General features: G+C 46.4%; 1 protein-coding gene across 3 annotated transcripts in view; it reads left to right on the forward strand.

The window, feature by feature from the left end:
* lrrtm4l1 (leucine rich repeat transmembrane neuronal 4 like 1) overlaps positions 1-10,711 on the forward strand; it is a 69,963-nt gene extending 59,252 nt beyond the window's left edge. For all 3 annotated transcript variants that reach the window (XR_015037288.1, XM_085793895.1, XM_085793896.1), the window contains one exon: positions 9,302-10,711. Coding sequence is in view for 2 of the 3 variants with exons in the window: in XM_085793895.1 (XP_085650021.1) it covers positions 9,302-9,367 (66 nt within the window). In the remaining variant the exon portion in view is untranslated. The remainder of the gene's footprint in view (positions 1-9,301) is intronic.
* The last annotated feature ends 2,316 nt before the right edge of the window (positions 10,712-13,027 follow it).

Consider the following 13,027-nt stretch of genomic DNA (forward strand, 5'->3'; position numbering starts at 1 on the left):
GTTGATGGCAAAACCCAACTTGGTCAGGTGAAGTATCAACTGAGCTGTGTGAAAAATGGCCCATTGTTTGGACCTGGCCATCACGATGAGGTCGTCCAGATAAAAGAAGACCCTCATCCCCTGGCTGCGCAGCGGCTGTAGCGCTGCGTCCGCACATTTGCTGAACGTACGAGGGGCCAGGGAATAGCCAAATGGCAGCCTGTTGTATTCGTAGGCTGTTCCCTGGAATGCAAAACGCAGGAACTTCCTGTGTTTTGGTGCCACATCGACGTGAAAATAAGCGTCCTTCAAGTCGATGGTTGAGAACCAATCGCCTGGTTGGACGAGTTCCAGCAGCCTCCTTGTGGTTAGCATGCGGAACGTTTTGCGACCGATACGTGTGTTCAGGGCACGGAGGTCCAGGATGGGTCTGTAGCCCCCTGTCTTTTTGGAACCAAAAAGTATGGGGAGTAAAAACCTCGTTCCTTGTCGTGAAGAGGGACAATTGACACAGCCTGTTTTGATAGCAGGTCCTGAATTTCCCCCTCGAGGAACTCTATGTCTTGTTGAGAGGATAGATTCATCTCTTGTATGCCCCTGAACGCTGGGGGGAGCCCGCAGAACTGGAGAGAATATCCTAGTCTGAGGGTCCTGTCCAGCCAGTCTGTCAGTACACAGCTGCTCTGCCATGCTTCGTAAAAACACGTGAGAGGACGCGCAGACAGCTGTGGAGCGGCTTTTAGAAAGCTGTGGTACACAATTTCGGCCCTCTCCGCCGCCAAACCCACCATAAACGGGAGTTTGGCCCATGGGGGGCCCTCTGTGAAAGGGCTGAGTCGTCCCTGAACGCACCAGGCCCGTTGTCCGAGCTCTCGGGGCCGTCCGTGAACGCACCTCTATGTCCGAGCCGGCGTGGTGTCACCTGAACGCACCACCGCAGCCCGGCACCTCACCGTCATGGCGTCCCTGCTGCTGTTAGATCCGCCCGTGGAAATAACACCCACAGGACCAGAGCGGTCAGACACGTTGGCCGCTCCACTGCTGTTTACCGGGGAGACAGTTCGTGTTAGCCCGGCCGCTTCACTGGAGCGGCGCGGGTTAGACGAGCGTGAGGCAGCCGTCTCATTGTCCGGAAACACAGGCAAGGCAAGGCAAGGCAAGGCAATTTTATTTGTATAGCCCGTTTTTACAAACAGTTTGTCTCAAAGGGCTTTACATGGCATCGTAACAACATCCTCTGTCCTTAGACCCTCACATCGACTGAGGAAAAACTCCATGGAAAACCCTTTTAACAGGGAAAAGTCGGAGAAACCTCAGGGTGAGCAACAGAGGAGGGATCCCTCACCCAGGACGGACAGACGTGCAATAGATGTTGTTACAGACAAGAAAACAGTTTACAGTTTGTCATAGAATGTGCGAAATATGGAAATGTTAGCAGGAGTTGATGAAGGCAGTCTCTGGTGAGGGGAGGGGGCGGGGGGGGCGGGGGGGGGGGGGGCCGGGAGAGCTGGCCAGCTCGATGGGAGGGCTGGGTGGCAGACTGGTCCATGGGAAGGAAGGGGAGGCCGGTCTAACAGCAGGGGAAGGGTGGGAGGGGGCGATGCAGGCGGCGGCTGGTGCAGAGAGATGGAGCTCCGGTGGATCTGCGGAAACACAGAGAGAGTGCGAGACACCAAGGCCAAACTACAAAGTGCAGCAGAAAATGACAGTTCAAAAATATACTGAGGAGAGGGGAGGAGAGGAGAGGAGAGGAGAGGAGAGGAGAGGAGAGGAGAGGAGAGGAGAGGAGAGGAGAGAAGAGGAGGAGAGGGCTCTGTGTAACCAGATGTGTCCCCAGCAGTCTAAGCCTATAGCAGCGTAGCTATAAAATGGTTCAGAGCTACCTGAGCCAGCCCTAACTAAAAGCTCTGTCATAAAGGAAGGTCTTAAGTCTAGACTTAAATGTAGTTAGAGTGTCTGCCTCTTTGACCCATGGAGAGAGCTGGTTCCACAGTAAAGGAGCCCGGTAACTGAAGGCTCTACCTCCCAGTCTGTTTTTAGAGATACTGGGAGTCACTAACAGACCTGCGTTCTGGGAGCGGAGTGCTCTGGTAGGACAGTAAGGAATGATTAGTTCTTTCAGATAGGTTGGAGCTTTATCATTAAGAGCCTTATAAGTCAGCAGAAGGATTTTGAAGTCTATTCTAAATCCTACAGGAAGCCAGTGGAGATAAGCTAAGGTGGGAGAGATGTGCTCTCTCTTCCTAACTCCTGTCAAAACCCTTGCTGCGGCATTCTGGACCAGCTGGAGACTCTTTAGAGAGTTTTTCGGACATCCTGACAGGAGAGAGTTGCAGTAGTCTAGCCTAGAAGTGATAAATGCATGTACTAGTTTCTCAGCATCACTCTGGGAGAGGATATTCCTAATCTTAGTGATACTGCGCAGATGGAAGAAGGCGGTCCTAGTCACGTGCTTTATGTGGGAGCTAAAGGAAAAGTCCTGGTCAAAAATGACTCCAAGGTTCCTCGCGGTTGTACTCGGGGTCAGGGTGATGCCATCTAGAGTAGCGATCTGATTGGAGAACGTGTCCCTGAGATGTTTAGGTCCAAACACAATAACCTCAGTTTTATCTGAATTCAGTAGCAAGAAGTTAGAGGACATCCAGGATCTAATGTCTTTCAGACAGTCTTGCAGATTGATGAGGCGGCTTCTGTCATCTGGCTCCATGGACAAGTAGAGTTGCGTATCATCCGCATAACAGTGAAAATTGATTGAGTGCTTTCGGATGATGCCACCTAATCAGCCCTGCCGTGCTGCTGCGAACGATGCTTGTCACCGCTGTAGCCGTTAGCTCGGCGGTGACAATCATCGCTCGTCAGCCGGTCAACACGCTGAGCCGGACGCACCATGGAAGTGACACGGTGTCGGCTAGCAGCGCGCGGGGCTAACTGTGTGGTCGCTACAACCAGTGGGGAGCGATGTTTTCTCGTGCAGCCTCGCCGGTTGTAGCGCTCATATAGAGGGACAACGGTAGCTTTTACCCGGTTGACAACGGTGCTCCGCTCTACCGTGTCTCCCACAACGGGGACGGTAGAGGGTGTGTTGTGTGAGTGTGCTTGTGAAACCGTGACCGGGGGGCCTTGCTTGCCGGGCCCGCTGCAGGGATGTGACGGTGTAACACAAGCCACCGGCAGCCTGACCGACGGTGTAGCGGTGGCTACACCGGTCGGGGCTGCGCGGCAAGCGGGGAGCATGGTGGAGGTGGGAGGGGGGATTTTTGCTCTGTTAGTGGAGTAACATGTTTTAATAAAAACATTTTTCACATCCACAGAACAGTGAACACAAGCAGAACATACAGAACCATATGAACAATGAGGGAGGGCGGCGAGGCAGCCTGCCGGCGCCGTCCCTCCCGTTAACTGTCACTTTGGTCGCTGTGTGCCCCAGGACAGCTTCGGCCTGGGTGTGCTGCGAGCCGCCGCGGGACGGGACGCGCTGGGGTCCCGTGCGGGGCGTTGCTGAGGCGGGCCCGCTGGGGCCGGCTGTGGGTCAGCTGGGGGATCTGCCGCGAGAAGCCTCTTCGCTGGCGGCGATCCCTCCGCCTCGCCGTAGCGTAGCGGTGGGCAGCTTGACCTCTCCCTTCTGCTTGGCGGCGACAGCGAGCGGTAGATGACGGCTCAGCTGCGCCTTTTCCTCCTCCAGCCTCTTTAGCCGCTGCGTCACCGTAGTGAGGAGCCAAAGAGACCAGACCGGTGCAGCCAGAAGATCCTCTCGGTCCCTTCTGGGGAGGGCGGTGAGACCTAGCCAGACGTGGCGAGAGCCGACGCCCGACAGTGACATCACTCGTCCGGCAGCAGTAGCAACTCCCTGTCTTGTTCATCTGACCGATGGTCCGGCCGAGATACTCCATAGTGTCAGAGGAAGGGGGGGCGTCGCGCGGGAGTGAAGCCGCCGCTGCTACGCCCAGCACACCGAGGTTGTTTGCTGCTGCTGCTGCTGCTAGTTGCGCGCCCAGCTGGGATATCTTGTCAAAATATTCCAGCGTGTCCTTATCCTGCAGCAGCGGTGGTAGTGGCTTTCTGTGTCCTGACCAGCCGGCTGAGTGTGGGATAATGAGCACAGCCAGAGCGTCTTCGAGCGGGGGCACACCGGGGAACACAGTCTCCGTCTCGCCCTGCACACGCGGAGGCGGCTCACCGGCTTCGGGGGCAGTGGGGGGGGGGGGCAGGGGAAGCCCGACACACTCCGCTGCAGTCGTCATGACTTACGGGAAGTTGAGCTTGATAGAAGCGGCGCCAAACACCGTCGAGCCGTCGGAGAGGGAGAGTTCATCCTCCTCGTCTCGTAGCGGCGGCGAGTCTGCAGCAGAGGCTGAGGCGTCTGGGCGGTGAAGCTTCATCAGGCGGCGTGGAGGTGGTGTACGCTGGAGCGGCGTCCTCCTCCTGCTGTCGCTGCTCCAGCCCGGCGGTGGCGCGCTTCCTCCCGAGACGCTCGAAGCAAATAAGATGTAGGTCTGCCGGGGCGATGATACCGTTAGGGCAGGCCGGCAGAGGCGTTGTTCCTGAAGCGGCGACTCCATCCTTGGAGCTAGTGTGACAGTGGGCACTCGCCGACGCTGAAGTAAAAAGGAATGAGGGCAGCTGCCGCTGCATCTGCTTATATAGCCCGCTAAAGGGCGGGAAAGGTAGACACGCCATACTGGCCGGCTACGTACATGCAAATTTCAGTGGGCCATCGCGCGTACGCGATTGGAGGAGAGATATACCCATAGAGTCCAGTAGAGGGCGAAGCCTGTGTGAGATATAACTGACTCTTTTAATTACATCATCATCATCATCATGGTGTCTTTTTCTGCAGTAGCAATTTTTGTATTAGTGCAACCAGTTGTTTATCTTGATGGTCTGATCTTCTAATAATTACAAAACAGTAGTGATGAAATGCATCCATTCATTCATTTTGCTCTTTTTTTTGGAAATTTCTGCAAATATGAATGGAGACCTGTCACATTGTTGGCTACTGTTCTATCTCATACATTTTCTCAGAGTAATGGTTGCATTTTATATGATTGGCTGAAAGCTGAGGATTGTATTTGTTTATGCACTAACAATAACATTGGATGCAAAAATACAGACTCTTATTTTACTAAATAGACAAACAGCAGAGAATCTGCACTATAGTAACAATTCACATTTACCTTGTCACGCATATAGAAATGCACCTTTAAAAAATAAATCACATGAACCTTATTTAATACATTTTTATGGAAAAAAAAAAACACTTTGTCAGAAGAGTGATCTACAGCTGTGTGTTGGATGTATGAAGGCCCTCCATGTGCACTGATACAGCCTTTATACAGTATCATGAACTTTTCAAGGGTGTTCTCTATGTTTTCAAAGCGATGCACACCACTAGAGGGGACAATCCCAGACTTAGGAGCCAACTCCTCTCAGGATTTCATCACGAGCTGCTGCCCCTGTGACAGTGTTATAGGGAACTAACTAGGGAGGAGGAAACGTCAGCCAAGTCATCTCTGAGTCTCACTGCAAAGTTGTTCAGAACAACTGCAAGCGTTCTTTTCTTTTCCCATTTGAACATTTCCCGATAAGTAAAAAGCTCAAGTGTGGGGAAGGACAGCATAGAAATGCTTCTTTTTTCAATGTTGCATGAGCAAATGTAATACCCGCGGGTAGATTATTATGAGATCCACAAGGGACAGTTGGTGTTTGTCCCAGAGGTAAATGAATCCTTTTTTTTGCTCTCCAAAATTATAAGTCTGACTTGGATCTTCAAGATGTGTCTTGACAGCTATTGGCTTGTCACTGGACGTCACATTAGCTCTGGCATTTTATATGCCTGGAATGTGCTGTCCTCTCAGACAGTGACAGAGGTTTCTCTGTGATCCTGAGCAGAATTAATAACCAACAGCTACATTTCCGCCACACGCTGCCATCCTGTATCAGTGGGAAGGAAGAACTCCTGACTGGAACGTCCGCCAAGTTCATCCCGGGTCATTGTCAGCTGGTTGTAACTCGAGGACGTTACCTTGGCCTCACTGTTAAAGACGAACTACTTCTGTGATTTTTTTTTTTTTTCTTCTCTATCATGGATGTGGTGCCAGCATTTTCAGAGAGATTTCCACAGCCGGGCGGAGGAGGACAGCTGTGCCTTCAAATATGTGCTGCAATATTGCTCTTGTTGTGAAATGCGACTCGGGTGTCGCCCCCAGAAAACAATATTGGAGAAACAGCAGCAACTCTTCCTGCAACTGGAAAATTCCAGTACTGAGAAAGTGCAGAGGTTCCTCCTCTTCACTGCGGGGAAGCAGTTTGTCACCGTGTACGTTAGAGAGCGGTCAGTCTCGCTCACCAGAAGCAGAAGTGATGAGGTCTGGTGAGGCAGAGTGTGTTGACAAAAACATCTTAAGCTATCAAGCCCTTTAATGCAGAGTGATGAATAAAAAAATAAAAAGAAAGCATTTCCAACTCGTGGCTGAAAGCCATCAAATCACTAATGGCTATTTGCAATGCAAGTGTTTTGAGAGGTGTGAGTAGCAGAGTGAATAACAATGCTCCTCATTCAGCCGAGCACTTGAAGAAAATCATGTTGGAGAAGCATAATGAGTTTCTTTCTGCAAACAACAGCTCCGATGTTTGTGAGGCAAGAACATGTGAGCTGTGCTACAGAAGAGCAAGACACACAGATAATGAGCTGAAGTGACTGCTTACTGTGTGAAAACAGAGAGCTTTAACCATCAAATAACAACACGCGATGGCCTTCAACCACAGGCACAGTCACTCACCAGAGTGCATGAAGAGTACACGCTGGATGGATTCAGGTTCAACAAGACAAAGTGTGAGAGCGACGATTTCAAATTGATAATCCCCGGTAAAAAAAAACAAAGATTAGGGGCCAAGAGAAGTGTTTTCACACTACATTTCCCATGAGCCTCCGCATGCACAGTGAAATTCTTGGACCAGTGCAAGACAGACGAAAGCGAGAGCATTTGCCAAGAATGTTTTCATTAATCAAGAACGAAAGTCGGAGGTTAGAAGACGATCAGATACTGTCGTAGTTCCGACCATAAACGATGCCAACTAGCGATCCGGCAGCGTTATTCCCATGATCCACCGGGCAGCATCCGGGAAACCGGAACTAAACGCCGGGCAAGTCGACCACTAAATAATAATATCAAAATAACTATAAAGACAAAAAGATAATATTTATCGAAAATGGACCCATTAACAAGTGTGGGTAACGTAGATTCATTCACATTATTAAGAGACTCTTTTATAACCAAAAGCAAAATTAAATTATATGAATACACTGTAACCTGCAGAACCTATAACCCATCAGAAATTGAAGACAGAAGCTAAAATAAGACTATATTCAAAGGGTTAATGGGGTGCTTGGTGGTCAAATAATTAGAGCAACTCCAATGTTAGCAAGGTCTGAAGCGGTGATCGCTGGTTCAATTCCCCACCAAAACTATCTTTACCGCATGTCAATCCCCCAGTCTCCCCACAAATTCCCCAAATATATGTATAAAACAGTCACACTAGTTGCCATGGTATGCTTATATAACAGTGGATTCCATGTATCTCTTACTTCCAGTTATCAACAGATAAACAACACTGTCAAGGACAGCACAGTAGCACACGCTTCATTACTTGTTGCAATGAGGCAAAACATGTCTGTAATATCCACAGTGTAATCTGTGTAATCACAAAAATTAAGTGGGTAGATGATCGGCTCATTTCTCCGTTGATCTTTTTTTTTTTTTTTTTTTCTCCCACCTGACTCCATGTGTGCATCTGACTGTGCAGAGGGCTGTGTGCCCCTGCGTCTCCTGTGGAGCTGGCATCAGAGCTGACATTAATGTGCATGTGTTCAGAGCTCAGCTTGAGCCTCTGCTGCGAGTTGTTCCTGGTTTTTTTTTGGTGCACTGCTGAAATTGTCTAAGGTATGACAATTTGTGCAGCTGTCTTCACTTCCTCACTCACATCCACCTGAGAGGTAGATAAAGCGTTGAGTGAAGACTTGTCAGCCTGTTTGATAACATTTAAATCAAAGCTCTGCTCAGGGCATACTCGTCTGAGCCCCGTGTTACAGAGATCTGCCTCACACTGACAACAATCTCAGCTTCAGCAGCAAAAAAGTTGAACCAGGATAATTTCCGGGCGAGATTCTGAAAGCTTTAGAAATTGCTTAGCCTGGCAAAACTCAATAGCATTTTGTGTAATAATAAGGCATCGTGGATTTACCTGTAGCCAAGTGGCGAAACAGCCTATTTTTGAGGTTTAGTCAAAGAGTGGAGAATTCAAGAGTGTAAAAACCCTGAGGGAAACTTGGATGGCTGTGCCTCTGCCTCTCTTTTTACTGTGAGGATCAGTTTATTGCTACATTTACAGGTACATGAGGAGATGAATGTCAAAAACACTTAGTAATTTGTAACAACATCTCAACAAGCTTGACTTGACCAATGGGAAAGCGCTGACATTTAAAGGTCTTGAATTATTCACTTGTTATGATTTCTAATTTACTACTCTGGTAAAGGAAACATGCTATGTGACAGGACAGAGCTGTTTATTTCCACTAGATGTATTTTACACTATTTACAAATATAACTCTGCATTACACCGGGAATACATCCAAGAAGTAGGCAAATTCACGCTTTATTGAAAATGTAATGGTTAAAATAAAACTAAAGTTTGTTTACTGTTGTATGTATAGATACAGCTATGGGCTGCATTTGGATGGTCATACTTTTACAGTATTTGCGACTTGTGGCCTTGCCCGTGTTATTCAATAAGCCTATTATGTGAGTGAAGAAAAGGCCTTTTATATCAAATATCTGTAAATGCATGAGTAATACAATATCCCATAATAATTCCACATAATTACTGACATTGTGCGGTAATTGAGATTTCAGTTGTAGCAAAACAATACATGACAAAAAAGTGCAGGTAGGCGAGTTCAATTGAAGTTTTTCCCGTTTGATTATTTCAGCGTTAATTAAGATTTTCATAATGAAGACTTAGGAGAATTCTGCAGGTTGGTTTAAGCTGTGGGAGACACTGAGGGAGTCCGTCCACCTCAGCCTTCTGAGCTATCTAGAAGCACATGAGATTTCATCATCTGCTTAATTGCTTACCCTAATTTGCTTTACTGGCACTGTCACAGCCCCATTGTACTGTTATCAAATCACTGGGCACTGTAATTAACTTTACATTGTAACCACCACCTCTGTAACTGGCACAGAGCAGCTGTTAAATGGCTTTCACTTTAATGTCTTTGTTTTTTTTCTGTGTGTGTGTGTGTGTTTTTTTTTCTCTTTTCTTGCAGAATGAATACACATGTCCACGCCCCCTACCTGGTGCCTGGCTGGGAGATGTGCCTACCATCCATTAACCCCACTGAAAAAGTAACTGCTTTGGATGGTTGCAGGAAAAACCACAGAGAAACAGGGATACACAGGAGAGGGGACATGCGAAGACAACCCATCAGGATCCTACTCCCATTACTCACGCCACCCAAGAATACATTTCAAACGGTCCTCCATGCTAACAAGGACAGCTGCGGACCGAGGGAAAAGAGGAGATACTACTGTCTTTTTCTTTTTCTGAAGATTTTATAACATGTTTGTTTTTTTTGGGGCCTGTGGTCATTAGCCATCAGCTTTGTCGCATTTCTTCATGCTTTCATCACACAAACACTGACGTCGATCATTGTGGAAATGCAGTCCTATGGTGAACGGCAGAGCAGTGGAGGAAGACTCATGAGCGCTGATGGATGGATATAACCAACGCGGGGATGTATAGAAACTGCAATAGCTTATTGTCTCCATGAGGACAACGTGGCATTGTTTAAAAAAAAAAAAAAAAAAAAAAACACACAGGCAAACGACTGTACAAAAATCCAAGAGGCTTTAAAAAGTGTAAACTGAGCAATGAATCATTAATGAAATGCACTGAAGTAGCTCTGACCGCTCTGCTAACACAGCTGCGTATAATTTAAAGTGAGTTTGCATAATTTGATTCCATACAAAGCATCATGTTTTCATCTTTCAGGATTTTTTTTTTCTAAAGAGACTAATCAAAAGACGATGTAAATGTGCCTCACTGGAGCGGAAAAGCGATGAGATGACTCACTGATTTCTCGTGCACCTGTCAGTAAAGAATCAGGGCGGAAATCGAAGTCAGCAGCTGGAAGATTGTTTGAAGCATGTGAAAAAGTTGCCAGAGGAACGCAAACTATCCTCCAGCCAATGACTTTGGTGAGGTTTACTTTTGTTTTTGTTTGTTTGTTTGCTCTTTTTAAAAAAGTTTTTTTTTCTAAGTCGGAGGACAGAAATCAATCAGAGACAAAAGAGGGAAAAAATGAAAAAAGCTCCTATCAAGGCTAAAAATGTACTTTTCTGCAATTGTAATGTTGTTAATGTTGTACTTTATGAATATGTGTTCCTGCCATTCTCAACACCAAAGAGCCAAATGGAGCACTTTTTTGGCATTTGGCTCTCCCAACCGCGGGTTGTAACAGATCCAGGATTTCTTCTCTTAAAGGTACTTCATGTAAGAATGGGAAGTCTTTTACACATTAATCACAGATAATTGAAATCTAACTGAAGAAATAAGACTTCCTTGGTTGCCTGTAATAGTTTGTGGACTGATTTCTATTTAAAGGACTTGGGATGTGATGGTTAGACTCTTGGGTGCCTTTCCTTAATGCCTACCTTCCACACCACGCAACATTGACTTCTAAAATCCACTACCGTCCATAAAAAGCTGCACAAAACAAGAATAAAGTCCAACGTTATCACATGTTTATAACAGATGGTCCATCATCTCAGCCCGTTGCAGTAGCATCATTGCTAGTTTTTTCAAAACCAGACCGAACCCCAGACTTTGTTTTAGCGCAGTGATGAGTCAGAAATAATAACAGCATGAAGTTTAGTTACCTCATCTACTATGATTACACTACATCCAGACTCGTACATGTCACATCAGTGTTGTGGTTGATTCCAACAACGCTTGCCAACGGCACGGCAGTTCATATAACAACCACCGGAGTCATTAACATAACATAACAAGGCTTTCCTGAACATTACATATAGTACCTTTAAAAGAAATCCATCAAAGAAAAAAAAAATCTAAAGAAGCCTCAACTCCTCTCACATCCAGCAGTGCTCTGTTAACTGAATTGGCTTTCTTTTTCCTCCATGTGTGTAACGTGTTCGTCTTTGTGAACAAATGTTGCAACGGCAGTCTTGGTTAGGAAGCACTTGTCTGAAAGATAACTCTGAGCACTGCTTTACATTTTGTGACTTCTGTTTAACACGTGCTACACTTTCCTCAAAATAATCCACTCGTCTCTCTCTCTCTCTCTCTCTCTCTCTCTCCCTCCCTCTCTCACCCCCTGGAAGAAACAGCAGATGCTGCTGTGTGCGATTCCGTTTGTGCTTGTGTTTCATCCACTCTAAGTTTTTAATTATATTTGAGACGCATTTAGTTGTGAATCGTTTTGTTTCAACCTGCGAACATAATCTTTCTACGCCAGAAAATGGTAATTTTCTATTGTAAATTTCTGCTTTCCCCCCTCTTCAATTTGTTGATATTTAGTAAGCAGCTGTATTCTTTGTTCACTTTCAACAGTATGTTTTATAATGAAAATAATGACTTTATTGGTGAGCAATATGAATTGGTCAAATTAAAATATTCAGTAATCATTTTTTTTGTGTTCAGGCTGTATGCATGTGTGTAGGGGTGTGTGTGTGTGTGTGTGTGTGTGTGTGTGTGTGTGTGTGTGTGTGTGTGTTTTGTGTTGGCCGCTGTAATTGAATGAGCTTGTACCGTGTTCATGTCTCCATTCATAGCCGCTGAAGTCTCCACGCTGCTCCCTACAGATCTGCAGTGACGAGGCTGTCACATCAACATTAGCCTCATTAATTTAGAGAGCAGAACATTGATCTCTGTTCGACCGTTCTGTTCGCGGTGACGTTCGCGGCGGGCCCCACCAGCCCTCTAATTACGCTTCTTGTGTAATGTGTTGCATATCTCAAGAGGGGGGCCACGCTCAGTGAATTTCGCCGCACATTCACTGCACTTGGAACACGTCAGGCTGTCAGCTCACAGGTCCAGATGGCCGATCTGCCCGTCGCTCCCTGTGGTATTTTCACATCCACACACACATACACTCCGTACCTATCTGCCCCCCCTGCTACTACATCTCTTCCCTCATCCTGCCTTCCTCTCTGTCGGGTGCCCACATCTCACTCACTTTTGATTTCTTCCCATTATATGTGACGTTTTTTGGTCACTCGCCCGCATCTCCATCCCCTGCTTCCTCCCCATCTGTCTAAAGGGTCACTTCACCCAAGTTACTGGACTGAGAGTTTTCCCTTCCATCCCCAGGGGTATTTGTCTGTGCAGATAGTTTCGCTTTTACCCTCCGTTGCCATTATATGAGCTGACCAACACAGAAGACAGTTTCATGCTTTGCAGCAGTTATAAGCTTATATGTTATCTATTTCTGTAAATACATCACATTTGAAAAGCTTCCCTAAATCGTCCTTCCTGGTTTCTCAGTGTTCAAGGTCATATTTTCAAATTGTTTTATCTGACATCCAATCAAACAGAAAATCTTTATTGCATTTTAGCTTTAAAAAAAAAAGCACTACTTGGGAGATTTATTTATTTTTTCTAACAATCAAACAACTAATTGTTGTGTCTCTGCAGCAAAGATTCACAGCAAGACAAACCAAGGACGCAGTGATTATCTTGACCAACCACTTGGCGCCTTAATCAACATAAATCAACAAAACGGCATGACTTAATCATTCAGGTTGTTTATCAAGCAATGATTCAATTCAATTGCTTGCTTTTGTACTGTTGTATAGAAAGAAACTGGGAAGGAAATTATTGATTTGATTAATCAAAGATTAAAGAAATCGCTTATTGCAGCACTAGTACAGCACATGAAAAATATTTTTATAATTTGAGTGAACTGATCTTTTAATATACACATTCTGTGTCATGCATTCAGTATAGCATGTCTCTATACTCTGTTGTGTCT

Source organism: Trachurus japonicus, chromosome 12 (assembly GCF_045865225.1).
Source record: "Trachurus japonicus isolate A0001 chromosome 12, Traja_1.0".
NCBI lineage: Eukaryota > Metazoa > Chordata > Actinopteri > Carangiformes > Carangidae > Trachurus > Trachurus japonicus.